Source organism: Neocloeon triangulifer, unplaced genomic scaffold (assembly GCF_031216515.1).
Source record: "Neocloeon triangulifer isolate White Clay Creek 2 clone unplaced genomic scaffold, ASM3121651v1 ptg000014l, whole genome shotgun sequence".
In the NCBI taxonomy this organism is placed as follows: Eukaryota; Metazoa; Arthropoda; class Insecta; order Ephemeroptera; family Baetidae; genus Neocloeon; species Neocloeon triangulifer.
In genome coordinates this window covers 27,073,585-27,098,920 of record NW_026775556.1, presented here as the reverse complement: position 1 = coordinate 27,098,920, position 25,336 = coordinate 27,073,585, and the positions used below count along the sequence as shown (strand labels likewise).

The following is a 25,336-nucleotide window of genomic DNA, read 5'->3' as shown; positions in this document are numbered from 1 at the left end:
CAAAACTAATTTTTGTTGTAAGCCTATGCACCACCAAATAAGCCTAAAATAGTTTTAAAATTTTTGTTCCTCTACATCACTCTCGGCTAAAAATCTTTCTTAATTGGATTAATGGCTTTTAATTTAAAACACTGTCTTGAGTATTACGTAAAAAATAATTTATTCAATATTATCAGTAGAAATAAAAATTTAGATAGAAATATAAATTAAAAGTCCTCAGCCCAGCATCTCAAATTCATCGTCAGACTCATCATCGGTACCTTTAAATTGACAAAATCAGGATACATAAAAACTTGATAAGAAGCAATTACCAGACACAGTCGGAGACTTCATTGGATCGTCGAGGGTCTTAAGTTGGACTTCCGCAGGTCTCTCGGTACAAATCACAAATAATGGCTGCTTCTCGTTAACCACCAAATTCTCGTGCAACAACTGACATAACTTGTCCAAATCACTCTCGTTCGCGCAATAGAAACACTACAAAAATATAAAATCAGAATGTGGGTCACCATTTAACTTTAAATAGATTTACGACTGCCATCGAAGGATCCAGCTCCATGATTGGTGACCTTGTTGCATATTGGCAGTGGAAAGACATGTCGTCTTCTTTGCTACAGTCCTTATTTACTCTCACAGCTTGCTGGGTTTTGTGTGGGTCTAAGCAAATTAGGTCATTTCCTGTAAAAATTATCATCTTCATTCGGTCCGTCGTATTGTACAAAAACAATCCCCATACCTACGCATCCAATGAAGTACATCGCATGGTTTGGTTTTCCGCCAATTATGCCCAGCGATTGTTGGAAGGAAAAGCATTTCTAGAATTGATTAATGAAAATAATGATGGATTTATTATTAAGACTCACTTTTATGCTCTCAGCATAAATAGGATTGATCTCACTTAGGCCTAGGCGAAGTGGCAGGAAAAGCAAAAGCGGGCTCCATTTATTTTGTTTCCGGCATTGCCGCTCTGCAACACAAATTTTAAGTAAAACAAAATGGCAAATTTTCTAATTAAACTGAAAATTACTCAATTCCCCAATCACCAGGGTATTGTCCAAAGCAATGTGCACTTCAAGTGAGCTCCAATGATCATATGGCGACAGTTTTCTAAAATAAATAAATTATTTCAGTCGAATAAAAATTAACAATAAGGAATTAGCGTTCTACTTAATAACTTGAGCGACAGTGTTGGGGCCGAACCACTGGCCCACATCTTTGCCCTCGGAAGAAGCTCCCATGAGGGCAATTTGGTGTATTGAGTAGTTGGCCGATTTGTTGTCTTCGAACATGCTCAGGATTGAGACGTAGGCTGGGTTCCTTTGCTCGTGGTCCCATCGCCAATCCCGTCCTTTAATTTACAAAATATAAAAAATGACTGTTTTTAAAAATTAATGTTGACAGATTTTACCCAAGTGTAAAAAAAGGAGTGCTTGTCCCAAGACCATTTGTCCGCAACGAAGCATGCAACCCCAGCCTCTGTCTGTTGTTATTCCTGAATCGCCGATGGGCACGAAGCCTTTTCGGTACGTGAACCACAGTCGGGACGTTATATCTTTTCTTATGGCGGCCAGTTCTAAAATAAAAATCAGAAGTAATAAAAATCCTATTCAATTTTTGCAATTTTTGTACAGTAAAACTCGAAAATTACAATTTTTAGAATTATTAAAAATCTAATTATACCTTTGTTGGCATCGTATTTCTCTCCCAGGATCCAGACAGGGTCAGAGGTGCAAGGAATGTCATCTGGTTCACACTGAAGGGACTCGTGAGTGAGATAAGCATCAAATAACATGTCCATCTGACATCAGGAACAGAGACAAATGTTTAAAAAGTGTAAGCAAAAAATTAATCAAAAATTATAATGATAGCATTTTTAATAGATTTCATTAAGTTACGGATTGAACAGCTGCGAAGTAAAATGTTTTACGATTACGACCCATTTTTTTTTCTGCGGATCATTATTTATAAAAAATCAAGGAAGGAATAATAAAGGAAAATAAATAGATAAGGATAAAAAACATAAAATGTGTAGATACAATGTACAATGGCAAACATCAAAATAATATGTATAAATTGAGCCCATAGTAAAAAACAGAATTTATATAATGAGCAGAAAAATTCAAATGCGTATTTCAAGGTTTCAATGAAAGGGCCAAGGGCTTGATCGAAAACGCAAATCACGGACATGTCATCCGACCAAAATGGAAAATTGAGATAACAAAGAACCGTTTTTATACCTCTTGAGCCTTGCAGATGTTACACCTGTGGGAAGAAAAAGGTCGAAAGATTCATGGGGCTTTTCTTGTTGTTATTTACATGAAGCATATGATTCTGAATTGCAACAACAGAACTGCAACGCAAAACCCCTCAAGACCTCTTTAGTACCTTTTCGTTAAAAAGTGGAATGCGGGAGGCATTTAAAGTCAAGGGCAATGTTTTGACCAAACGTCACACATTTTGACCAATCGGAGCAGGGAATTCGCGGCGTTTGAAGGAAATTCCACCAGGAAACTTTGCCTTTTTTTTTGCTTCTTCCTGCACACCCCACATGCCACGCCCCTATTTGGTTTTACCGCCTTGCGCCGCCGCCAAAACAAAGTTCTGTCAAATGTCAATAATATATATCGAGTCTCAAGCATTTTTAGGCACACCCTGTGAACTTTATTTTACTTTTAGCAATTGTCGACCATAAAGAGAATAGAAAAATTCAGCCACATCCATAGACTGACTTAATTGGAGATTTAATTAATTGGAGAATGGCTGAATTCAAGAATCTGCAGCTCTCTGCTGAACTGGCGTTATCTCTCGGGTTTGTATTTTTGTTATAAACACAAAAAACAAGACACGAATGATGCAATGTTATCAAATTTCTTCTTACAGTCACGAATAATTGTAATTTTATTTTAATTTCCCAGAATCTCAGATCAAGTGAGCGAAGACGCGCTGAACAAAGCCATCGAACTCAGTAACCGAATACTCGCGTCAAGTTCAGCCAAGCAGGACCACTTGAACAAGCTGAGAGAGCAGTGCTCAGACCAGAAAGCTTTCTCACAGAAGTACTTTGAGATCAAAGAAAAGAAGTAGGTTCTATATTTAATTGCTTGCATAATTTAAACGTGATTTACATGCATTGCAGCTGTGACATTTTGGGGCCCTACGTAGAGCTTCTTTCTTGTGTAGCTGATGACAAACGAGTCAAGAAAATGCTGAAACTCTGTCAACAAGAAGAAGCGGCTTTGAACGGCAACGGCAAACAAGTCATCAATGTGTCCTCCGAAGGACTCTCCCAAGTAATTTTTTGACAATTTGTTGTCAAGCTTAATGTGTAAAATCTTTTTAAGGTTAAAAATAAACTCAAAGCCATAACTGAGGAGTTTGAGCGACCTTCCCATGACAACAAACTCTCCATTGAAAGTCACGGAACCCTAAAGAGATCGAATGGGATCACGGTCGAGCTGCCATCATTTCCCGACTGGTTCCAAACTCACCCATACATGACAAATGATTTTGCGTGTGGCTCGGAAAAGGGAGGCACACCAATTACTCTAGGTGGATTTTACAAGATTTTCAATACTGGAACTAATTTTAAAATTAACTTTCTAGCAAAAGTACCAGTAGCCTCTCAGGAACAAGCCATTCTGTCCGACTTGATAAATTGCCTCTCTGGAATTGATGGCCAACACATCGTCGCGATGCCGCTAGAGAATCTTTATGCAAAACGTGAATTCAGATTTGCTGTTGGAATGGGTACAGCCAATTGGTCAGGCAATTTTCTTAAAAGTCTCACAAATTTATTTATATCCAGATAAATCTCTGAAAGAGCTTGCCCTGAAAGTACTGGAGTTGGCAAGTTTATACTCGTCGGTGGTTCGATTCATTGAGCAGAAAACTGAGTTTCGTTTTGGCAGAGTCAACAACGCCTTGGCAGCTGCAATGGACGAACACATCATCGAATACTTGGTATTCTTTTGTTTCTGCTTTTATTACGATTTTTCATATCCATAGTACAATTTCAAAACTTTTAGGGGTTTGTGGCTCAAAATGAAAATCAGCGCCGCTCTGGCAATCTTGGTCTGCAAAAGCTGGTTTTCAACTCTGAATCCATGTCGCAGCTCTTCAGAGTATTGGCTCACACAGCCCAAACAGTGAACAATGTAAGTGATTGCATTATTCTAATTTTTATTTCATGACGAAAGTTATTTAGAATGATGCTCGAGGAGGCCGAGTATTGACTCTGCTTCACCAGCTTACCCTCTGCACTGCTGGTGATAAAAACGCCCAAGAAATTTGTTTCAATCTCATACAAAAAGCAAGCAAACCTTACTTGGAGAGTCTGGACGAGTGGCTGCTAAAAGGTGTCATCAACGACCCATTTGACGAGGTAAATTTTAATTATTATTTAGGCAGAAAAGAAATTTATTAGTTTAAAAAAACTATAAAATGTGAAATTTTGGCAGTTCATGGTTGAGGACAATCAGGTAGAGACTGATGGCGCTTTGAGCACAGAAGACTGTGATGGCTACTGGGAGAAGAGATACACAATTCGTAAAGACCGAGTGCCATTGTTCATTTCGGAATACGCCGAGAAAATTCTGAGGACCGGAAAATACTTGAACGTTATGCAGCAGTGTGGTACATTTTGCTCTCACTTTTGTCGAAGTATCAATTTTGATCCTCTTTTTGTTATCAGGAAAACGAATCCACTCACCCCAGAAATCACGCACAGTGTACACCCTTCATGGCAGCAAGTGTGAGGAAGTGATCGAAGAAGCGTATCAGTACGCAAGCAAAATGCTCTTGGAAATCCTTCTCCGGGATTACGATTTGATCGGCAGACTGAAGTAAGTAATTTTTTTGATTTTTTGTCTGATTATTTAAAATTTTTATTTCAAGGTGGATGAAAAAGTTCTTCCTTCTGGAGCAAGGAGATTTCATTTCGCAATGCATGGACCTGTGCGACGAAACTCTGCGCAAACCTGTCATGGAACTGGAACCAACTCGATTGGATTTCTTGTTCGGCCTTGTTCTTCGCACATCCAATGTTGAAACTGCGTATTTGGAGGATTTGCACACAACGTTGATCACTAGTTCCTTGCCTGATCAAATTCGAAGAATTATTTGCATATCTAATGGTTGTTAAATATTGATTACTTTATTCAATATGTTAAATTATTCTTCAATTTTAGACACTTTTCCGCTGGAGGATATTGACAGCTCCGATTTGGAGGACAAGGAGTTGAGTGGATATGAAAGCTTTGCCTTTTCGGCTGATGTGAAGTGGCCCGTGTCTTTGGTAATCAACAGCCATGACCACTCTCGATACCAAATGATTTTCAGGCACCTTTTCTTCATCAAATATGTGGAGAGATCTCTTTGCCAGTAAAAATCAATACATTAATTTGAAAATGAAAGTTACATAAAAGTGAAAATTGCAGGGTCTGGAACTCGAACAAAGTGGCCCGTCGATTCTCCCCCATGGAATCTCCTCTCTACAGACCTGCTTTCTCTCTTCGTCAAAGGATGCTCAACTTTGTCCTCGGCCTGCAGTATTACATGACTGGCGAAGTAATCGAGCCCAACTGGCACATTTTCATGGAGAAAATGAAAAGAGTCAACAGCGTGGATGACGTGCTGACGTATCACACGGACTTCATTGACCAGTGCCAGCGAGAGTGCATGTTGACCGTTTTGGAACTGCTGCAACCCCTGCGAGAACTGCTGGACTGCATCATGGACTTCTGCAAATTCATCTTGGTAAAATGAACTTTTACTGTTTAATTTTGCTCTTTGTCTTCACTGACGCACTCATTTATTCTAAACTCTTGCAATTTTATTCACACACGCTGCTATCAGCACGTTCGGAATTACTTTGTGGAGGCTGAGTTAGAACTCACAGAATCTTTTGACGCAAGCGAGGTATTTCTGGAATCACAATTCTTCTTCCTGTGGCTTCTTTCTTCCTTAGAAAGTTCTTTACTTATACTTTTTGTGTGTCACAAAAACCAAATCTCTGTTAGTAACAACGATATTTATTTTCAGAGTTCTGAGCTTCATAGAGTTGATTTTGAGGACAATTGGACTAGTTTCTCTGGAGAAGTCGAACATCACAACGAGAAATTCAACAGCTTGCTTTTCAAATTCCTTGACCTTGTAGGTTCTCTTGAGAGAGATACAACGCATGCTAGACTCCTCTTGAGGTACAGTATTATCTTGGATTTAAAATAGCATCCCACTGTTTTTCTGACTAAATGCGTTGAAAATTCGATTCCAGAATGGATTTCAACTCTTTCTACAGCACCCAGAGAAAAGGCTCCCTGAGTCTTAATAAATCTTCTACAAGTTCCACGACTGGTTAAAAATACATGAAATAATATGTGCTGAAAATAAATGTTTGACAAAACTATTCCTTACATAAATATTTTATTCAATTTAATATACATCATTGTACCATCGCCCTATAAAATTACGTCATTATGAAGCTAATCAAATTTAAGAAAAAAAAATATTAAGTGTTGATCAATAAATATTGTTTGAAATATAACTATAAATCTTTACTAAAATTTTATATTGAATGATCATTTGTTAATTACAAAAATTACACACCAATTTCTATACTTTTTAACCCCAAATATCATCAGTGACAAAAATTGTTTAAGTATACAAAGCGGTAAAAAGTTTTACTGTACGTAAAGAGTTATTTTAAAATTAATGAAAAAAAGTGGAAATTGGAGTATTATTTTAAGTTTTGTGATTTTTAAATTGACATTCAATAAAAATAATTTTAAAAACGGAAAATTTAAAGGGTGCAAGCATTGATTTATTAATTTACTATTAAATAAAAAATAAAATCAATTTTCAATTTGTTTTTTTCTCTATAATGTCAAGTATAAAATCAACATATAAAATCAATGGGTGAAGGTGAATTATTCAGCCCGCGCTTCGTATTTCAAATTATTTTATCTGAGGTGCATAGAGGAGCTAATAGGTTTTTCTCAACTATGCTTTTAATAACTTTAATGACGCATTTTTGAGTATTTGTAAAAACTAATAAATAATAAATTTATTTTTATAAATCCTTTAATTGGATTGAAAATGATCAATCAACAAATTTTGTAGTATTTTGCTCAACTTACAATAACTCCTTTGTAAAACACCACCTTGGTTGCCTTTGCCGAATTTTTGCCAGCTGAGAATGGTGGAGACGTGATGGTTGTCGGGGGTCAAATTTTTCAGTTTGGGCGAGCCTTGGCCCGCACCAAAGAGTGCATTCGACTTTTCAACTTGCGGAAATGTGAAAGAGGTGATTGGTGCACATTTTTTTCTAAATTATCTTCACTTTTGAGTTCAGAATCGCCGAATGTGAGAGGTGCCGGCCTCGGGCGACCCTCGCTTTTCGAAGGCTAATTTTAGTTTTTCGAGCCATATTGCTGCACTTTTACGCAACACGGACCTTGAACTTGACTTTCGATTTTCAGGGTATGCGACTGGAAACCGATTGTACGCCACCTCCAGCTCAGGTGGCGGCAAACAAGAGGACTCGTCAGGGTCTAAAGATGGGGAGCAAAGCAGCACGGCCAAAATCATCGCCGGAGTTGCCGTCACGGCAGTCACTGCAGCCTTGGTACATAAAATAATTATTATTATATCAGAACAGTAAATTGATGGAATTTTATTTGTTTAATTAAAATACAATTTTGAAATTTGCGGTTTGTGTAATAAGAGAAAAAATAAGCATTTTGTCTCTAATTTAAATTGCAGAATATTTTTCCTTTGATTTTGAGACAAACTCTATTCATTTTAATTTAAAAAATTATCTTTTGCAGGTTTACAAATCTGGCATTTTCGAGCCATCTGGCCTCGACACACCTAAGAAAATAAAAAAATCACCAGCTCAGCAGAAAGGTAGTTCAATGTTAAATTTAAATTCTTTCCTTAGTTTTAACTCAAATTTTGCCAATCACAGTTAAAACTAGGCCAGCAGTCGTAAGAAATCCTGTCAATCCAGCCGATATTCCAAACATAGTACCTTACCTTTTGATCGGAGGAGGCACAGCCTCGTTTGCTGCATTCCGCGCCATCAAGTCGAGAGATCCCACGGCCAAGGTTTGAATTCTTGCGAAAATCTCCTCCTCAGTGAAAGGAAAAATTGAAATTTTCAGGTGCTAGTTGTGACTGAGGAAGGCCACTTGCCTTACATGAGACCTCCCTTGTCGAAAGAGCTGTGGTTCAATGACGATCAGGAGGCGACTAAAAATTTGAAATTCAAGCAGTGGAATGGAAAGGAAAGAAGGTCGGAAATTTATTATCATACTTGTTTAATTGTCAAAATTTTGACATGCAATATTTTCGAGAAAAAAAAATAGGAATTGTTGCAAATTGTTGGTCAAAAAGACCCCACATGCCGCAATTACATGAAGATTTTTACTCTGTTCTCACAAATAAATATATTTTTCAGCCTTTACTTTGAGCCTGACCAGTTTTACTGCAAAGTTGAAGAATTGGACACGAAGGAAAACGGAGGAGTAGCGGTGGCCTCGGGATGGAAAGTGGAGCGTTTGGATTTGGCCGAAAAGAAGGCGATTCTGACCGGTGGAAAGGAAATCCAGTTTGAAAAGTGTCTGATCGCAACTGGTATTTGATTTTGATTAAAATTTTGAATGAAACTAATTAAAAAAAATACAGGAGGAACTCCCAAAAGTTTGAGCATTTTCGACAAGGCCAGTGATGAAGTCAAAGACAAGGTGACACTGTTCCGAGGCATTGCCGACTTCCAGGAGTTGGACGCAGTTGCCAGCACTGCGAAGAGCATTGTCGTCATTGGCGGAGGATTCCTCGGCAGTGAACTTGTGTGCGCCCTCGGAAAGAAAAGTATTGGGTTTTTGTTTTGAAAAAGTAAAATACTATTTACTTAATCAACAGGCAAAACGTTGGCGAGCAACCCCAAAATCATCCAAGTTTATCCTGAAAAGGGCAACATGGGAAAAGTGCTCCCCGAGTATCTGAGCCAGTGGACGACTAACAAAGTTCGAAACGAAGGGGTTGAAGTTATCTCGGAGGCGTTTGTGACCGGTGTTAGCCTCGATAAAGGAAAACTTGCAATCAAACTCAACAATGGCAACATTGTAATTTTCTTCAATGATTCTAAAATTGCTGTAATTGAAAAATTACAATTATTTTTGTCTAGATCAATGCAGACCATGCCGTTGTTGCTGTCGGTTTGCAGCCGAACACTCAGTTGGCAAACACGTCTGGCCTTGAGGTGCACGAAGAACTCGGAGGTTTCCTCGTGAATGCCGAGTTGGAGGCGCGGTCCAACCTTTGGGTGGTCAGTATTGACTTTTTTTTATTAAATCATTGTAAAAGGCTAGAACAAAAATTGAAACTGCTTTTTCATCTTATTGTTAGGCTGGAGATTGCGCTTGCTTCTTTGACGTAAAGCTTGGCCGACGCAGAGTAGAACATCACGATCATGCCGTTGTTTCTGGAAGACTTGCCGGTGAAAATATGACTGGTGCAGGTAAATTCATCTTTGTTTATAGTTTTGGTAATTACGGGTAATTATTAATTAAAATTTTCCAGGCAAGCCGTACTGGCACCAGAGCATGTTTTGGTCTGACCTCGGCCCCGAGGTTGGTTACGAGGCCATCGGAATTGTTGATTCTTCTCTGCCAACCGTAGGTGTGTTTGCAAAAGCCACCGAATTAGACACTCCGAAAGCTGCTGTTGAAGCTTCAGGAGAGGGAGATCGGTCGAAATCGGAATCCGTGAGTTAATTTTTCATAAAATATTGTGAATTGTTGTGATATTAACGAAAATCAATTTGTTTTCCTGACTGTTTGTGCTGCTAATATAGGATGCTGAGGTAAATGTGCCACTTTTTATCGCATGCTTTATGTATTTTGTTTGTATGATTTGTTTGAAATAATTAATAATATCTCCAATGTAATTCTAGAACGCTGCCCCCGTCAAACCTGCAACTCAAGAACAGCCTCGTGGACCTAAGGATGGTGAAGATTACGGAAAAGGGGTTGTTTTCTACTTGCGAGACGACATAGTGGTCGGCATCGTTCTTTGGAACGTTTTCAATCGAATGAGCGTCGCCAGACAAGTAATTTGCCCCTGCAACAGAATTATTTCCTGATCCTTTCGATTTTCCTTTCAGGTCATCAAAGAAGGAAAGAAATTCGAGGATTTGAACGAAGTTGCGAAACTCTTCAACATTCACGGCGAGTAACTTAATTGATAGACGAACCATTGCATTAGGAGGACTGTCAGTTTGTCGGAACTTTAAAATGGGTGTAAATAGGCAGACTTCATTTCATTCTTGTTGTTACTATAAAGGGTACTTTCCGGCGTCACTAACAGAAAACTGCAAGCAAATTGTTTTTTAAGTTTAAACAATTGAATTGAATGGCGTATATGTGAGATCTCTGTGTGTAAAGATAAAAATTTTGTTGCTCCAGGAGCACATGTGAATGTCAAGCATTTAAATAATAAATACTAAACAAGAATATCAAAAGCGTGTCATTAAAATATTCCATTTTAAAACCAGATAAAAATTAAGTCTGGAAGAAATAAAATGTATGTTTTAGGTTTACAGTATAAACAGTTTATTCACATCATATTATTATAATTTTGTATGGATCTTGGAAATGGTTAAATTTTCTCATACATTTTTCCTAAGCATTTTTCACTTTTTTTATCGAGTTGATTTTTGATGTCAGACACTGAAGTATACAAAGATTTTTTCCACAACTTTTCTATTCATATCGAGTGCAACATGCATGCGCACACCAAAATATAGATTTAATATCTTTGATCAAAGACAACAAAAGACTGCTCCGTAATTTTATTCTCAACATTTTTTTTTTCTTTCAAATTTGGTGCATTAAAATCAAATCTAGTCGGGCATTTTTAGAAAAGACTTTGTCGTTTACAAAAATAGGCATTAATATGCCAGCTCGAAAATTAATAATCATCTTTTCGCGTGGCCGAGGGTCTGCTCTAAATTATAAATTGTCAAATCCGCATATTCTTTTCACTTAGGAGAGAAATGAGAATCAAGTTTTTGTTATATACACAGCAACATCTACGTATGGACACAAATTTTTTTTTCGTAATCTCGTCTTTAAATAGCTGCCTTTGTGGCAGGGCGACATAAATATATGGTAACATTATTTCTTTTTTCTTCGAGATTATCTTCTAAAATACAGCATCAATCATAATATGAGTGTGTGTAAAGGAATAGTTTGTTGGTAGAGAGAGCAGTTGTTGTCGGTCGGGAGCTGTGCGAAAATATCAACACAAATTATATATTTCCAATTATCACAATAGGCCTACGGTGGTTCTATATGTGATAAAATATCTTATACACATGCAGTATTTTTATTTGATGAATTTTCGTTTGATTGATTTTGCGTATCATATTTAAATTTCTGCTCAAGCCGAATTTAAAATGAAAAGCAAAAAATGGAAACAAATTAATCGTGTCTCTGCTGTATCAACGTGTCTAATAATTAAAACTTCCTGTCTTTTCAATGACTAACCAGGAAACAAAAAATGTGTCTAAAATACAAAATAATATGTACATTTTGTGATTTTTTTTTTAAAACTCTTCGATTAAGAGCAGAATCTTCAGCTGGCATGTTGAATATGAATTCTTTCAAATTTTAATTGTGTTAGTGTGAGATGAGGAACAAAACGTGAGATTATCTTTATAGCTATGAATCTACGACAGAAATTTATATTTATAATTTTTTGTGTTCGCTGATTTTTCATTCCATCAGCGTTTTGCGGCGCACTCGGGAAAACTCGGCGTCCGTGTTTTTGTTGTTCACATTCATCACCAGCAGTTAAAAAATATTGGCTGCACTTTTGAAAACGAGTATAGAAATCCTTGTGCCTAACTCTTTTCACACCTAATTAATTCATCATCCGCACTTTTAGCATCTCAACTCGCGCACTATTTTTCACTTCTAAAAAGAGGTGACGAATCTCTGTTCTTGTAAATGTCAGTCCTGTGAGATTTGTGAAACACATACGTATGCACTTAAAATGTTATTTTTTTACAACAATATAACATCATTCACATGTATTATGTAAGTTTGGTTTTGAGAATAATTTTTTTACCAGAGCTATTTTTGTTTTTTGGACCCATCAAGAACATAAAAAGCGTGCAAAATCCAACACTTATGATGAGGGCAGCATTATTTTTTTTTAAATATCGGAAATATTTCAGAGGTTTTTTTTTTTTTTTTACTCTCGAGCTATGACATAATTCACTGCCCTTTTTTGTAATTTCTGATAGGGTGGTAACAATAAATGCTGCTTACATTCAATGGCATAGTCTCATCAGCATGTGTAATAATATCCATATATGGGTGAGTGTGGGTCACAACATTCATTATTTACAGGTTTTTCAAATTGATTTTAAAAAAAGTCCAAAATTCCGTGATTATAAATAATTACAAAAATCAGTTCCCAAATATGCAAGTGGTTGGAAGTCTGTGGTAATTTCTAAGCACATTCGACTGCATTTTAGTGATTAATTTATAATTAGGTTTGCTTCTTGTTAAATCAGGTCGTAGCAACATTGAAAAGCATATACGCAGAAATATGGTATTGAAGAGGATCCGTAGTTAATGGGTGGAGTGTTTGTTTCTTAAATGCAACGTTAAGCCTAGGATGACGATCGACGCACTCATATCAAAGCTCATATTCTTCTCATTCGCGCACCCATTCAGTTTGAATCGGCCCAGCCACACTCTTGTGCACCTTAGGAGGGACTTTGCCACAACCTAACCTGCAACAAAGCAATAATTGAAAATTAATTCAACAATTGAAATTAAAAAATTGTTTTTAAAATAGAAAAATAGTTTATCAAAATCGAATGAATCATTAAATAAATATTGTAATAAAAGGAATAAAAAAGATTTTATAAATAAATAAATTATAATTATTATTCAAAGTTTTATAGTTGTAAATTTTATGTTATTAATTTATTGAAAAAAAATTGACTTAATTAAATTACATTCAATTAATAAAATATTAAATAATTATTTTTAGAAGAAATAATTTTTTAAAGTATCCAGAAAAAATGATTAAAAAATTACTTTTAAAGTTTTTTAAATAAAATATTTACAAAATTTATAATAAAAAGCTTACTTTTGAGGTGTCTATGATGCGACGCAACCGCAGCTGGCTGCACCGACCACCGTGAGAAACATGAAAAGTGTGAAGGCTAGAAAGAGGCCGCTTTGGCCCGCGCTGACTCGAATCGAGCTGCCACCTCCGGCGGCGGCGGTCATCCCCAGGTCACGCACTTCTGGTTCTGCAACAAACATTTCAGCCAAAATGAGCACAAAAGTTATTTATTTCAATTTTAAAAAGCTGAGCAGAGCCACCAAGAAGATCGCAAAATATCAGATAAACAACCAGCAAATTCTGAAAATTTCTTTTACCAGAATGCAAAGCCATTTGAACCATTTTTTTTTTGCTCACCATCAAATTGATAAAATTTTCGACGAGAAGAACAATTTAAGGAAGGAAACACACATGAAAAAGATTGAAATAAGCAGAACTGATAAATCGAAATTTTTTAGGAAAGACGATCAATTATAAAAAGCAGGAAATCAAAAAAGTGCCACACATGCCATTCTGCTAAAGTGAGGAGAAGTTTTTTAATTAAATATTCGATCGAAACGAGAGTCTACTGACCTGCGAACTCGGCGGTATCAGGATCGTACAGGGAGCTCTCTGCAGCAACAAGAGTCGGATGAAACAAGTGTGAGATAAAAATGTACATGACATTGTTAGAGAGAGGAAAATAAAGAAAGCAAGAAAGAGGTTTACAATGTGTTTGTTCGCTCTCGAGAGCATTCGACAAATTGCTCTGATTTTCTGATTTTTTTAATAATACCTTTGAAGTTTTAAAGGCGCTTTTTCACGACAGAGGCTAGAAATTTGGTAGGGTTGACATGATACACAATTAGAAGCAGCCACGAATTTCGAAATTATTAATTTTTGTAAGAAAATTAATTAATCACACACAAATATCATGCAGAACTGGACGTTTACAAAGCCAATGGTAAAAAACGGCAGCCAAAATTAACGAGACATTCCTCTTTAATCACAAAATTCGGGAACGGGTGAAAGGAGGGGACGAGAGAGAAAAATAACTCTTTGAGGATTAAAAGATGTCATTTCGGCGGTGACAGAGAAAAAGGGCCGGAAATTTCAAAGTGACGCAGCTCTTTATTGAGATTTCCTTTGAATTCGTCATTCTTCTCTGCGTGATGAGCCGAAAGACGGCTTTGAATACAAAAGGGAGGAACAAAAACATTTTGCTTGGCGATTGCGTTCTGAAACTCTGATCATCTCCCTCGCAGATCAAAGCAGACGCGATCAAATATTTTTACAGGGAAGATGGTTTAATTTAAGTTTATTTCCATAAAAAAAGTAAAAGCTAAAAAATTCCCAATAAATTAATAAAATAAATACTTCAAAAATTTAAGCTCATTGTTACTTTCTTAAGGTTCAAATAGAATAAATTTTAATTTAATCCGTGCGTTTTTTTACCTGATCCGCGAGTGTCGAATCGGAATCCGGTGGAGACGTTGTTCCAGCCGAAGCGGTTCCGCGCCTGCACTTTGGCCTCGTACTCGGTGCCGGGTTCAAGGCCGTGGATCATGTAGTGCACTCGGCGGGTGCTCTTGTCGTTTCTGTCCACGTTGATGATCACGTCCCGCCACTCGTTGGTGCCCATCGCACCCCTGTACCCGCCGATGATGGGAATGCCGTGGTGGTTGTTGCCGCGCTCGCTGCCGCCGTGTCCCAAGTGGTTTCCGAACAGCAGAGAGTCGTTGTCCTGAAACACGAGAAATTCATAAATTTGAATTTTATTGGTAGTTTGAAAAAGTTCAATTATGTTTATTAAGTTTTTTCATAACAATTTTAAAGAAATGTGGAAATTTGAAAAACGAAATTTATCGTAATTATAATTTTTAGAAATATATTGCTCAAAATATTTTTTTGCAACTCGTAAATAATTAAATTAACATAAATAATGAATTCTAAATTAGTGTTTAAATTATCCAGCGTTTTATATCATATAAAATAAAATAATTCATTTAATGTTGCAACATCTTACTCAGAGTACACTTTTATTGAGCCAAAGTGGCAAATTCAATTAACTTTGTGCAGCACTTAAAAAATTGTTCCATTGCTAAGAATCAAGGCTTCACTGATTTAATTTTTAACTTTGCTTTCTGGACTAATTAATAGATGAAAAGAGCATAGTGCCTATTACCTTTAGCTTTCACGTACGCTAGCAAATTGCTCTCAAGCGCCTGCAAACTTACAAGTTATGCAATTTGCTCGACGCGAACGTAGCGACGGATGCATAACGTTTTTTTGATGCAAATTATTGCGCGCCAAGTGGATTTGAAGTTGATATGCAGCAGCGGAAAATTAATGTTATTAGGAGGTCAGATGCAGTTCGCAGGCAAAGCCGCTCATTAAGAGGATTTGTGCAACTTAGAGAGCGGCCTGATTCGCGCGCACAGACACAAATTTGGATTAGCGCGTTTCGCCGTCGACTGCCTAAGCGAGCGAGCAGCACATAATCTTTGGAATTTATGTGGATCCGCAGCCCCACAAGCTTTGGCCGTGTTGCTCTCGCAACATTTACAACTTTACTCCATGCACCTGTGTGTTAACTTGCACGTAGTCATGTACTAAAGGGAGCAAGCAAAATTAAATTGAAAATTATTTACAGTAATTAGAGCATAATGTTGAACAGCTTTCAATAGCTAATTGGTTTGTGTAAACTATCGTTAAACAATAAAATTAGTAAACTAAGCAAAAATAGTATAAGAAGAATTTAAACGTCTCAAATAGTTCAGAAAGTTAAGTTTAAATGTTGTATGTAGTTTTAAATATAAGGACAAAACCTTAGTGAAAATAACAAAAACCAAGTCAACCGAGGCTCACTGCGGTGGATGGGGTCTTTTTGATCTCGGAAGTTTTAGCAAAATTCTTGCGCTAGTGGTGGTTTTTTGCGAATAACTAATTATAATTACCAAAAAAAGCACCGATACACAAGTAACCACTTCTTGAGGCAGCACAAAAATAAAGTAACATGAACACTAAAGTGTAAAGAATCAGCTGTAAGAATCACGCTTACAAACAGCCATATTGATTTGGTTTTTGTTCTTAACACTTAATTTTTGCCCTTAATTGATTTGTATAAACTATCATTGAACAATAAAATCTAAAAGAAGCCAAATTCAGAATAAGAATAATTTAAAAGTCTCAAAATAAATAGTTTAGAAATTTTAGTTTAAAGTTGATTCCATACCTATTAATTTAAAATAAACATTTTTTAGCCTGAAATTAAGTAGAAATTAATGTTAGATTCAGAATTTCGAATTATTTTTAAAAATCGGGGACATTTTTTAAATTAATTTATTCTCTCTTGGAATTTACATGAGATTTTCTCAAGCTTTCATCATTGTTTGCTATTGTTAAAAAGATTTATGCAATTGCGCAACACAAACGCAGAGTGAAGTGTATAAACAGAGTGTGTGCATTTGTAATGTTTGTCTGAAGAAACGCGCGCGGTCTCGCACTCTTGAGTTGCTGCAGTTCGCAATTATGCTCTCTTTCCACGAAACGCAACTTTGCTTTGCGCTGCACACGGCCTACGCAAGTTCCACATGTAGAGGTCATTGATATGAGAGCTCGGTGTGGAGAGGCCCTTTCTTGAGCGCTCTCCGTGTAATGTAGGTCACCGCGCGAGCAAAAATTAATGCCTGCAACTACAAGCAGCACCCCTTGATGCTTTTTCTGTACACTGCCCATCAAGCCCAGTCTCATTATTGTACAATATGTACTGTCTTCGCACGGGGAGCGAGCAGAAAAGAAGATTCTTGTACGCCTTGTTTTTTTTCTGTCGGGGTCAAGATCTTGGTGAGGAGGACAAATGTGGCAAGGCGATGTAGTCATGCCTATTTATAGTGTCCTGCCCTTCTTATTGTGTTGGGAAATTATTTTTCTTGTGATAAAAAAGTAATCTTTTGAATAACTATTATTAAAATAGTTTAAATAAAAACCTAAATAATTAAAAAAAGCTTTAAATTATTTCAGGTTTTTTTATATTAAATAAAATTATTACAATATTTATTAATTTTTAATTAATTTAATTAATTTTATTTTAATATTAATTTCTACTTAATAGTTACAATACCAAAATATTGAAAAATAAAAAAATTTAATTTAAATTTATTTATTTATTAAATTTGACGTTTTACAAGTTAAGTTAAGTTAAGTTATTCATCAAAGGAGATACAAAATTGATAATTATTATTTTATTCTGATAATTTTGGATTTTGAAAATATTAGAAGAAGAAAAAACAATTGAAAATGCAACTCTTCCAAGCCCAACATGCTAGTTTATTTTGTACTGAAAACTGATTGCGGGGAAATATGAGACTTCAATAAATTCTGGGGCTACGCAATCTCTGAGAAATTTCATAACATCTCACAAACCGTCTCTTATCAAGCGAACGGCCGCCCCTGCAGCAACGGGATGATCTACTTTAATTTCGAGAAAAATTGCTCCCCGCCTGTCTCACAATCTCATCCAGACTCGTGGTGGAAAAGGAAATGGCGCAATACTTTTTTCCCCGAGAGCTTTTAGAACTGGGTGTGTTTGCGCGCGGCTTATATTTTATCTCGCACATCTCCGCCATTTATACCAAAGATAAATTACTCGCTCTTGCTGCAGCTATGAGAATAAACGAATATATATATGAAACTTATTTGTGCCGTGTTTTGCAAAGATATGCATCGTCGCGAAACTTGGCAATGGAATAAGTACGGAGTCGATGATTTAAAATTATATTTTTCTCAGCCAGACACGTAGTAATAAACAAAGGGAAAAGAGAGATTTCTTTGTCTGGTATTTCCGAGACACTTTAATTAAAAAGAGCTCAATGCTTTTTTTACTTCTCATAAGCAGAGAAAAATATGAAGCTACAAGTCTCGGAAATTTTTAAATATTTTTTCTGACAGAATTTAAATTAAATAAATTATAAGAACAATTTATATTCCCCTCAAACAATTTGTTGCTCTATTTCTGCTGAGATTTCCATTCAAAAACGCCCATGAAAAAAAACCTTTCCCCCCAAAAAGTTGAAAGCTGTAAACAGTACTTACGGGCAGTTTCCTGAAGTAGAGTTTGTACTCCTCGACCGGCGTGTAGCTGTCCACAGAGAAGGAGATGTTGTACGTATCCCTGAAGCGTCCGTGGGGGTTGCTCAGGAAAATGGCTCGGTTCGGACGGCCTGGGAATGGAAAATTAGAATTTATTTTTCGCCGAGTGCGGTGCGAGCGCTGTTAAAAAGCTGCTGGGCGGGCTGCGCCAACTCGATGAAATAAATTAAAGACGAGCGTGAAAAAAAAGACCAGACACACAAACTCGCACCGAAAATATGGCACCCCGTGCGTGAAATTTTAATTAGTTGCGTGAATTTCGGGGATTGCAATAAAGAAAAAAAAAACAAGCTTGTGTTAATGAACTTACTTTTGTTGCCAAAAGCAAAAGAGCCAAATATTTGCAATTAACTAAATTTCAAAATTAGAGGTATTTACAAAATTTTTATATTTATACAAAATTAATAGGTAATATTATTTTGTTTCTTCATTATTATAATATTAAAGTGGATATTAGAAAAAATAATGGAAAATACCGCTGGGGAAAAGTGTAAAAAATTCAGTTAGGCTTTTGTCGAGGTTCAAACGCCGCTTTGCTTTTGGCAAAATCAATTATGATCAGGCTGGAAAAGGTCAAACTACTTTAATGCCGCCGGGACTGTGAAGTTCGATCAGTGCCGTAGTCGACGGCCGCAAAAACGATCTGTTTAAGTCGGCAGGGAATAATAAGAAAAACAAAGGGACGCGAGAGTAGTCGAGAGGGCCACTGTGCATGCAGATAAATAAAACATGGACCGCCGAGAGGTCACGTCGGAGCGTTTGCATAAGAGAAAATTGGCGTATCCTTCTGAATAAGCAATGCACTGTGGCCAAGCCGAGCCGCGGCGGGCGAGATTTCATCCGGCGGAATTGGCTTTCGGGCAAAAAGTTGCACTAACCTAGTTTGCCACGCTGAGAGGTGGAAATACAATTGCGAATTTATTGCTTGGCTACAATTTTATAACAATAAATAAAATTAGGAGGAAAATTTGAAATTTAAAAGAACCGCCAAATTTTAACAGAAAAATGTAGCCAAATTAAAAAAGAATTCGAAACCATTTCCTATTTATTTAGGTTAAATTACTTCTTGGAAAGTTTTATTTAATGGAGGCGGAAAGTCGATCAGACTTCCTGATCGTTTAGCAAATATTTTCGCAACACCGTTTTTACCAGGAAACTCGAACGCATTTACGGTGCCATTGGAGCTTGATTAGCATTTAAATTGGTAGATGGTCTGTGGCTTCGCTGCAAAAGTTGGCTGCCATTTTCATTTATTTACCTCAGTGTCAAGCGTCACATCCAGTCATTGGACAATTTTTGCTCAAAGGCAAATTAATTAGTAGCAAAAAGTTTTGAATGGGAATAGTTCAGAAATTTACTTTAGCAAATATCAAAGATATTTCTGGAATTTAATATTAAAATGCAGAATTATAATTTTGAAATTGATGAATTTTTCCATCAAAATAAGACGAGAGAAATAAAAGTCTAATTGAAAGATTTTTTTAATTTAATTTTGTGACAGGTTAAAGCTCTTCTCTATTTCTATTTGACAGTCACAATAATTTTTTTTTTTAAAGAGATAGAGTTGAAAAAAATTCTCGTAAAAATTGGATTAGCTCTCGGTTGAGGAATTTTCTTTCCCACTGTGCGAGTGCAAAATTAATGTTTTAAACCGTGTAAATCATGTCAGCGTATCAATTGAGGTCCAGTGGCGCAGAAAATTGGGGCTGCGCTGCTGTATCAATTTTCTAGACTTGTAAGCAGGTATGAGCGCGAAATTGAGAAAAAGATATAGACGGGGTCGGGGAGAAAGAGAGCGTATCAGAAATGGAGAAAAAAAAGAGAGCGGGCGTTAAGATGATCGGATTGCCATTGTGCGCCGGGTCTAATAAATCTCGGAGCTCCGGCAAAGTCTATCTTCTATGAAAGGCGTACGAATGGACGGACGGGCGGTCATCGTTTTCCACAATATCACGGCCACTCGGATTGCGTATTCTAGACACAAAGAAGAGCCGCGCCTGAGAGATATCACGAGACGGAGGCGGCGGCCCTAGAGAGGCTATTATTGCGGGCCACACTCTCTCCAGTAATAATATTATTCGGACATTCTGGGGTCGCGGTATCACGCACAGAGGATATATTTCTCTCCGCACGATTTGAATTCATGGAGCCTCAAGCCAACCGTCTGCGAGGGGTGCAATAATTAAGGGGCGGGTAAATGGCAGTTTTATACCTTGGATTTGTGAAGATGTCCGATTGCGGTGATTAGCAATAATTAGGGTGTTTTGGTAAGACTTATTAATACCAGACGGTGCGGGTGATTCGGAGGGGAGATAATTTTTCGAATTTATTTCGCATTAAGCATTAATTTGAAGCTTTTCTTTGATAATTAAGGAGATAAAGTTTGATTTTGTTAGCTATCTTTTGTAGAATTTCACGATCGAGGGTTGAATTAAATTTAAAACCGGCTTTTCCTCGATGGGTTTTGTGAGTAGTTTATCGTTTACATGTTTTGGCTGTTGGGCTTCAATAAAAAAAAATTGTGAAAATATTTTCAGCAATAATCGTCCAATTTTTGTATAAATTACTAGGTGAAAAAATTGTAAAGTGAGAAAAATTTTTGATTATTGAATAAAATCACAAAATTAATTTAAGTTCTAATTTTTGTCAAAATATAGTTTCAATGTCATGAATTACGGCTGCAGCCCGCAGCCGAAACATCCAAAATTTCAAATCACCAAGAAAAAAATAAATAAAAGTTGTAGAATTTAAATTTAAATTTCTGTCTTGGTGATTTGAAATTTTGGATGTTTCGGTTGCGGGCTGCAGCCATAATTCATGACATTGAAACTATATTTTGACAAAAATTAGAACTTAAATTAATTTTGTGATTTTATTCAATAATCAAAAATTCTTTTCAGTTACAATTTTTTCACCTAGTAATTTATACAAAAATTGGACGATTATTGTTGAAAATATTTTTACAAAAAGGGAATTTAATTTGTAAATTTCGTTCTTTGACCATTTATTCTTAATTAACGGCAAAATTTAATTATACATTTTCACATTGAGAATTGCAGACTTTGGCTTTTATAGATCATACACGTTCTTTGATGGAAAAGAGAGGAATTTTTTTGCTTCCTTTTGCTCCCCATTCTCTCTTTGACTGGCCTCTAGTGAGCAGTAATTGAGTTTGGCTCACAATGGTGGGCAATTAAAGCATTCATATTTCAATATACTTTATGTATTGTCGAGAGGCGGCTCGTTCGCTCCATCACAAAAGGGCAGCCAGCGTTGCTTATTATTACATTCAAACGGCACGAAAAATGAGCAAAACGCTCGTTTGCTCGTGTGTGCTTTCTAGCGACGTCTAGCACTGCCAACAGCACCGACACGAGGGTGTGCATTCATGAATACGCAATTAGCAAATGCAACGAATCAAATGTAATTTAATTCCGTTGGATTGCGCCACCACTTGCACGTGGGATTAGTGTGGTGTGTGTTTGCATCTCAATTAAGGTCTTGTTTGAATTGCTTGACTGCTTCTTCTCAAATTAGCTTTTCTTGGTACGATTTCTCAATGAATAACATGTTGTGCTCCAGAATAACATGCATGCAAATTTTCTTGAAAGACCTTAACAATTTTAAGACCGCTAATTTTTTATTCAGTTTGAAAATGATAGTTTAATATGAATAATATAACAAAGAAAAACCTGTGCGTAAGATTTGAGGTTTTGCAATTACTTCGAAAAATTGATAACGTGAATATTATTATTTTAATAATTAAAAAAATTAATTGAAAAATAAGAATATTATGTGGTTTTTGGTATAAATTATTCAGTATAATTTAATTTACTTGCATATTTTAATAAATAAAATATAAATTACAAATTTATTTGTTAATTGACAAAAATAAAAATTAATTAAAAAGCTGTATTTTTATTTATTAATTTAAATAAAGCCAAAATATAAATAAGGTTGAATGGTAACAAAATGGAAAAGTCTTTGGGTTCATTGCCCTGGAAATTTCTGCCAAAATCACAGTATGAAGCTGTTGACTGACTTTTTTGCTTAATTAATTTCTGCAATTTTTGTTTATTAAAATTAAAATCTCCCATTTTATTTTTAATTTTTTATTAATTCCTCCCACTTAGTTTTAGTCGGACACAAGAAATCCTAGGTTTTAAAGTACCAGCAGACCGCAGGTCGCCTTTGGGGTCAGTTGTCCTTTATATTTTTTCATTTTTTCTTAGCAACGAGGTTCGCCCGGTTTCAATCTTTTATAAATAAGGTGTTTAAAAATTGATTTAAAATTTTTGGAGAAATAAGGGAATGAAAGTAAAATAACAAATATATTTATTTATAAATAAGTAAAACTTCGGTCTATCTTGTTATTTGTTATTTTCGCAATGAAATATACAGAAACAACCGCAAAAAGTGTGAGTCTAGACTTCTGTTGGAGAGAGTTTGCGGCAAAACTTGTGGCGAGCCACCGATAGAGAAGTGGAGGTGTGTCTGGCCGCAAATAAAAAAAGGAAAGAAGTTTCTTGTACTGTACCTGACAGCTCGAGGAATTGACGACTCTTGCCGAGTGCATTATCGGCGGCGCAGCTGTAGTTTCCAAAGTCGGAGGCGTCCACTTTGCGGATGAAGAGGGTGTGTCTGCTGCCCCTGGACTCTGCATACATCCTTTCTGTTGTGTCCAGCCGCAGCGTATCGCGGAACCACAGCACCTGTTTCGGACAGAGAAAGCAAATCCATTATATTATCTGCCGCTGGAGAGAAATAAAGCCTGGGAATGGCGCGTATATAAACTTTTATCTCGGAGCCACCGCATTTTCTTTTTTACGCGCGCCATTCACACACACTTTTTCGCGGAGGCCAACTTCGCTCGGAAGGGCTCTTTTCATGTGTAATATAATTAGATGCAAACTTTTTCTATTCTCCGGGCCGTCCTCTCTAATGTAAAATACGCACGGCACGTGGCGCAAAATCAAAGTCGGCCGGCCGGGAATGTTGACAAAACTTTGGCACTCGCGGGCCGACGCTCTTTTTGCGCGCCGCCTTCATTTAAAGGCTGATATTGGAGGAGCTCCGGGGATAGCATGAAACTAATCCTTCTTCAGCAAGTCTAAAAGGCTACGTGAGCCAAATACCAGATGTAATCTCAGATCTCTCGGCACATATCGGGCGCCGCTGGATGCATTTCCAGTCTCTCCTTTTGGCAGTCGTGACCTTTCGCTGCCGGAGAGATTGATTTTTCTCTCATTTTGAGGTAAAAAGCAGAAGAAGGCCTCTCGGCGTGGGTTGCAGGATCCCCACTTTTAAATACTTTTGATCCCCAGGGTGTAATCCAAGCTTTCAAAATAATGTGAGAAAAATTAAAGAGAGCAGTGTTTCTCGTTGGAGTGAAGTTAAAGCTAACAAATTTTTCTTTATTATTTTTTTTTAAACTATCGCAAAGGTAATAATATCGATGCTTGATATTAGGATTTATCAAAAATAGAAATTTAAATTAAATTAATATAAATTTAATAAAACAGTTAATTTTTATTGGTTTCTTACAATTTATGGACAATATAGTTACAATTTTAGTTTATTAATTTTATTTATTTTAATTTTTAATAATATTTGTTTTTGTTTTACATGAATCATTACAAGAATAAAACTAATTACGCTATTTCCCATGAAATATATAAGAAAAAATTGCATCAAATTAAATTTTAATTTCTAGCTTTGGATTATTTCAAGAACAGTTTCTTAAACATGAAATGAATTCCCAACTATTTGGAGAACATGAATTTGATACTATCGAGATTAACCTGAAAGATAAAAATTATGATTGTATTCTTTTTCCTCACGGATTGAGTTGAAATTAAAATGATTTTAATCTGCCGAAATGGCACCATATAAAGACGCAAAGCTCGCAAGAGAGGCTGCCAAAAGTGGAGAGTTAGCGTACGGGGGAAAGCTGCTATTTCTGGTTTGTTTGAAATGCGCTCTCATCTCGGCAGTATAAGCCTCTTTGCCAGCAGATTTGGGCGTGTTTCACAATCGCAATCTGCACATCAAACTGCTCTTGCGCATTTATACGACCGCCTATTGTCATAAGGAAAAAATAACAAAGGTCTGAAATTGCCCAGCGATAATACCATTGGGACATGATGAAAAAAGTATCAAAGTGGGGGGTGGTGTCGAAGAAATAAACCCGAACGCGCACAATTCCGGGCCATTGAGCTTTATTGTTGGCAGTAACAATGGCCCGAAGTGCGTGATTATTGCGCCCCATTTTTGACCTCATGCAAAAATAATTCACCGACGTGCAACGCCAGACAGGGCATAAATGGAAGCTCGCAGGGAAATGGCGCGTGCCCTTAACCGCAAAAACACAAACACCGGAGGCCTCCTTGTATACGTACATACGTGTGCGGCCAAAGTGTCTACACGCGCTTTTAGGTGCAGCGCAACGTGAGACGCCTGAGAAGGTCTTAACCGCCGAAAGAGCTCCGAGGACGAATTTTCCGGAAAAAAGCGAAGCCACTTCCAACTTAATTACACCCTTTTAAACGCAACGGAAGGAATTGCCTTGAGATAAAAGGCGAGAGCGGCTCTTTGGTGGATGAAAAATCGCTCCAATCGATTTCAAGAGGGCCACTCTGAGAGCCGAATTTGTGTTCAGGGGGAGAAACGAACGAAAGTTAATGGTTTCTTAGAATTCTACCAAGTTCCTTCAAGATCATTATTGAATATATATGCTTCGAAGACGTAGCAAAAGTTAATAAAAAATAAAATTAAAAGACAAAGAAAAGGCTACTGGGCCCTATTTTCACTTTAAAAAAGTCTGTACTTTAATAAGTCTATAGAATCAAAAAATTATTGTACGTTAATTAATTTTTGTTCAACAATTTATTACTTTTTTTCTACAGACAAATAACTTTAATTAAAAAGACTTTGTAAAAATATAAAAATTAATTTCATTTCATGATAAAATTAAAAAACTTGTGAAATTTTAAATAAAATCTAATTTTTAATTTGTAAAAAGTCAGAGAAAGTAATTCAAAGTATAATTTGAATCAATGTTCGA

The 25,336-nt window shown here is 36.5% G+C and overlaps 4 protein-coding genes across 7 annotated transcripts in view; 2 read left to right on the top strand and 2 right to left on the bottom strand.

The window, feature by feature from the left end:
- Nucleotides 1–136: 136 nt before the first annotated feature.
- On the bottom strand, nucleotides 137–2,399 carry LOC132201004 (cysteine protease ATG4B). The gene is made up of 10 exons (XM_059626857.1): nucleotides 2,238–2,399; nucleotides 1,681–1,798; nucleotides 1,409–1,573; nucleotides 1,168–1,348; nucleotides 1,028–1,107; nucleotides 864–967; nucleotides 737–815; nucleotides 533–678; nucleotides 312–477; nucleotides 137–260 (listed from the first exon to the last, which is right to left on the bottom strand). The coding sequence occupies exons 2-10, from the start codon at nucleotides 1,796–1,798 to the stop codon at nucleotides 217–219; spliced, it is 1,083 nt and encodes a 360-aa protein (XP_059482840.1). The 5' UTR covers nucleotides 2,238–2,399; the 3' UTR covers nucleotides 137–216.
- A 175-nt stretch (nucleotides 2,400–2,574) lies between these two features.
- On the top strand, nucleotides 2,575–6,411 carry LOC132201003 (gamma-tubulin complex component 2-like). Of its 2 annotated transcripts, XM_059626854.1 has the most exons (16): nucleotides 2,575–2,809; nucleotides 2,916–3,080; nucleotides 3,137–3,290; nucleotides 3,342–3,549; nucleotides 3,604–3,747; nucleotides 3,806–3,960; nucleotides 4,026–4,154; nucleotides 4,205–4,381; nucleotides 4,458–4,632; nucleotides 4,691–4,841; nucleotides 4,894–5,132; nucleotides 5,187–5,379; nucleotides 5,436–5,754; nucleotides 5,854–5,916; nucleotides 6,040–6,197; nucleotides 6,272–6,411. In XM_059626854.1, the coding sequence occupies exons 1-16, from the start codon at nucleotides 2,757–2,759 to the stop codon at nucleotides 6,354–6,356; spliced, it is 2,568 nt and encodes an 855-aa protein (XP_059482837.1). In that variant the 5' UTR covers nucleotides 2,575–2,756; the 3' UTR covers nucleotides 6,357–6,411. The 2 variants fall into 2 exon arrangements, with proteins under 2 accessions (XP_059482837.1, XP_059482838.1); XM_059626855.1 differs by lacking the exon at nucleotides 5,854–5,916 and having other exon boundaries at nucleotides 2,576–2,809.
- Nucleotides 6,412–7,145: 734 nt separating this feature from the next.
- On the top strand, nucleotides 7,146–10,507 carry LOC132201633 (apoptosis-inducing factor 1, mitochondrial). Its single transcript, XM_059627940.1, has 13 exons — nucleotides 7,146–7,300; nucleotides 7,476–7,621; nucleotides 7,824–7,902; nucleotides 7,964–8,103; nucleotides 8,160–8,290; nucleotides 8,456–8,631; nucleotides 8,683–8,868; nucleotides 8,920–9,122; nucleotides 9,185–9,325; nucleotides 9,406–9,517; nucleotides 9,580–9,764; nucleotides 9,953–10,108; nucleotides 10,163–10,507. The coding sequence occupies exons 1-13, from the start codon at nucleotides 7,207–7,209 to the stop codon at nucleotides 10,232–10,234; spliced, it is 1,821 nt and encodes a 606-aa protein (XP_059483923.1). The 5' UTR covers nucleotides 7,146–7,206; the 3' UTR covers nucleotides 10,235–10,507.
- Nucleotides 10,508–12,195: 1,688 nt separating this feature from the next.
- The window catches only part of LOC132201634 (neural cell adhesion molecule 2), a 211,851-nt gene continuing 198,710 nt past the window's right edge, over nucleotides 12,196–25,336 (bottom strand). For 2 of the 3 annotated variants that reach the window (XM_059627941.1, XM_059627943.1), the window contains 6 exons: nucleotides 22,811–22,985; nucleotides 18,217–18,344; nucleotides 14,578–14,866; nucleotides 13,717–13,755; nucleotides 13,165–13,330; nucleotides 12,196–12,802 (listed from right to left, as the gene is read on the bottom strand). In XM_059627941.1, the coding sequence (XP_059483924.1) occupies nucleotides 13,176–13,330; nucleotides 13,717–13,755; nucleotides 14,578–14,866; nucleotides 18,217–18,344; nucleotides 22,811–22,985 (786 nt within the window). In that variant the 3' untranslated portion in view covers nucleotides 12,196–12,802; nucleotides 13,165–13,175. The remainder of the gene's footprint in view (nucleotides 12,803–13,164; nucleotides 13,331–13,716; nucleotides 13,756–14,577; nucleotides 14,867–18,216; nucleotides 18,345–22,810; nucleotides 22,986–25,336) is intronic. The other variant, XM_059627942.1, reaches the window with a different exon arrangement.

Bases quoted from the DNA above. Each gene is read 5' to 3' on its own strand.
- LOC132201633 (XM_059627940.1), top strand. From the start codon at position 7,207: ATGGTTGTCGGGGGTCAAATTTTTCAGTTTGGGCGAGCCTTGGCCCGC. The intron at 8,869-8,919 runs GTATTGGGTTTT...CTTAATCAACAG, and splicing joins GTGCGCCCTCGGAAAGAAAA to GCAAAACGTTGGCGAGCAAC. The intron at 9,123-9,184 runs GTAATTTTCTTC...ATTTTTGTCTAG, and splicing joins AACTCAACAATGGCAACATT to ATCAATGCAGACCATGCCGT.
- LOC132201003 (XM_059626854.1), top strand. From the start codon at position 2,757: ATGGCTGAATTCAAGAATCTGCAGCTCTCTGCTGAACTGGCGTTATCT. The intron at 4,633-4,690 runs GTACATTTTGCT...TTTTGTTATCAG, and splicing joins GAACGTTATGCAGCAGTGTG to GAAAACGAATCCACTCACCC. The intron at 5,380-5,435 runs GTAAAAATCAAT...TGAAAATTGCAG, and splicing joins GTGGAGAGATCTCTTTGCCA to GGTCTGGAACTCGAACAAAG.
- LOC132201004 (XM_059626857.1), bottom strand. From the start codon at position 1,798: ATGGACATGTTATTTGATGCTTATCTCACTCACGAGTCCCTTCAGTGT. The intron at 1,574-1,680 runs GTATAATTAGAT...TTTTTATTTTAG, and splicing joins GAAATACGATGCCAACAAAG to AACTGGCCGCCATAAGAAAA. The intron at 816-863 runs GTGAGTCTTAAT...AATCAATTCTAG, and splicing joins TTTATGCTGAGAGCATAAAA to AAATGCTTTTCCTTCCAACA.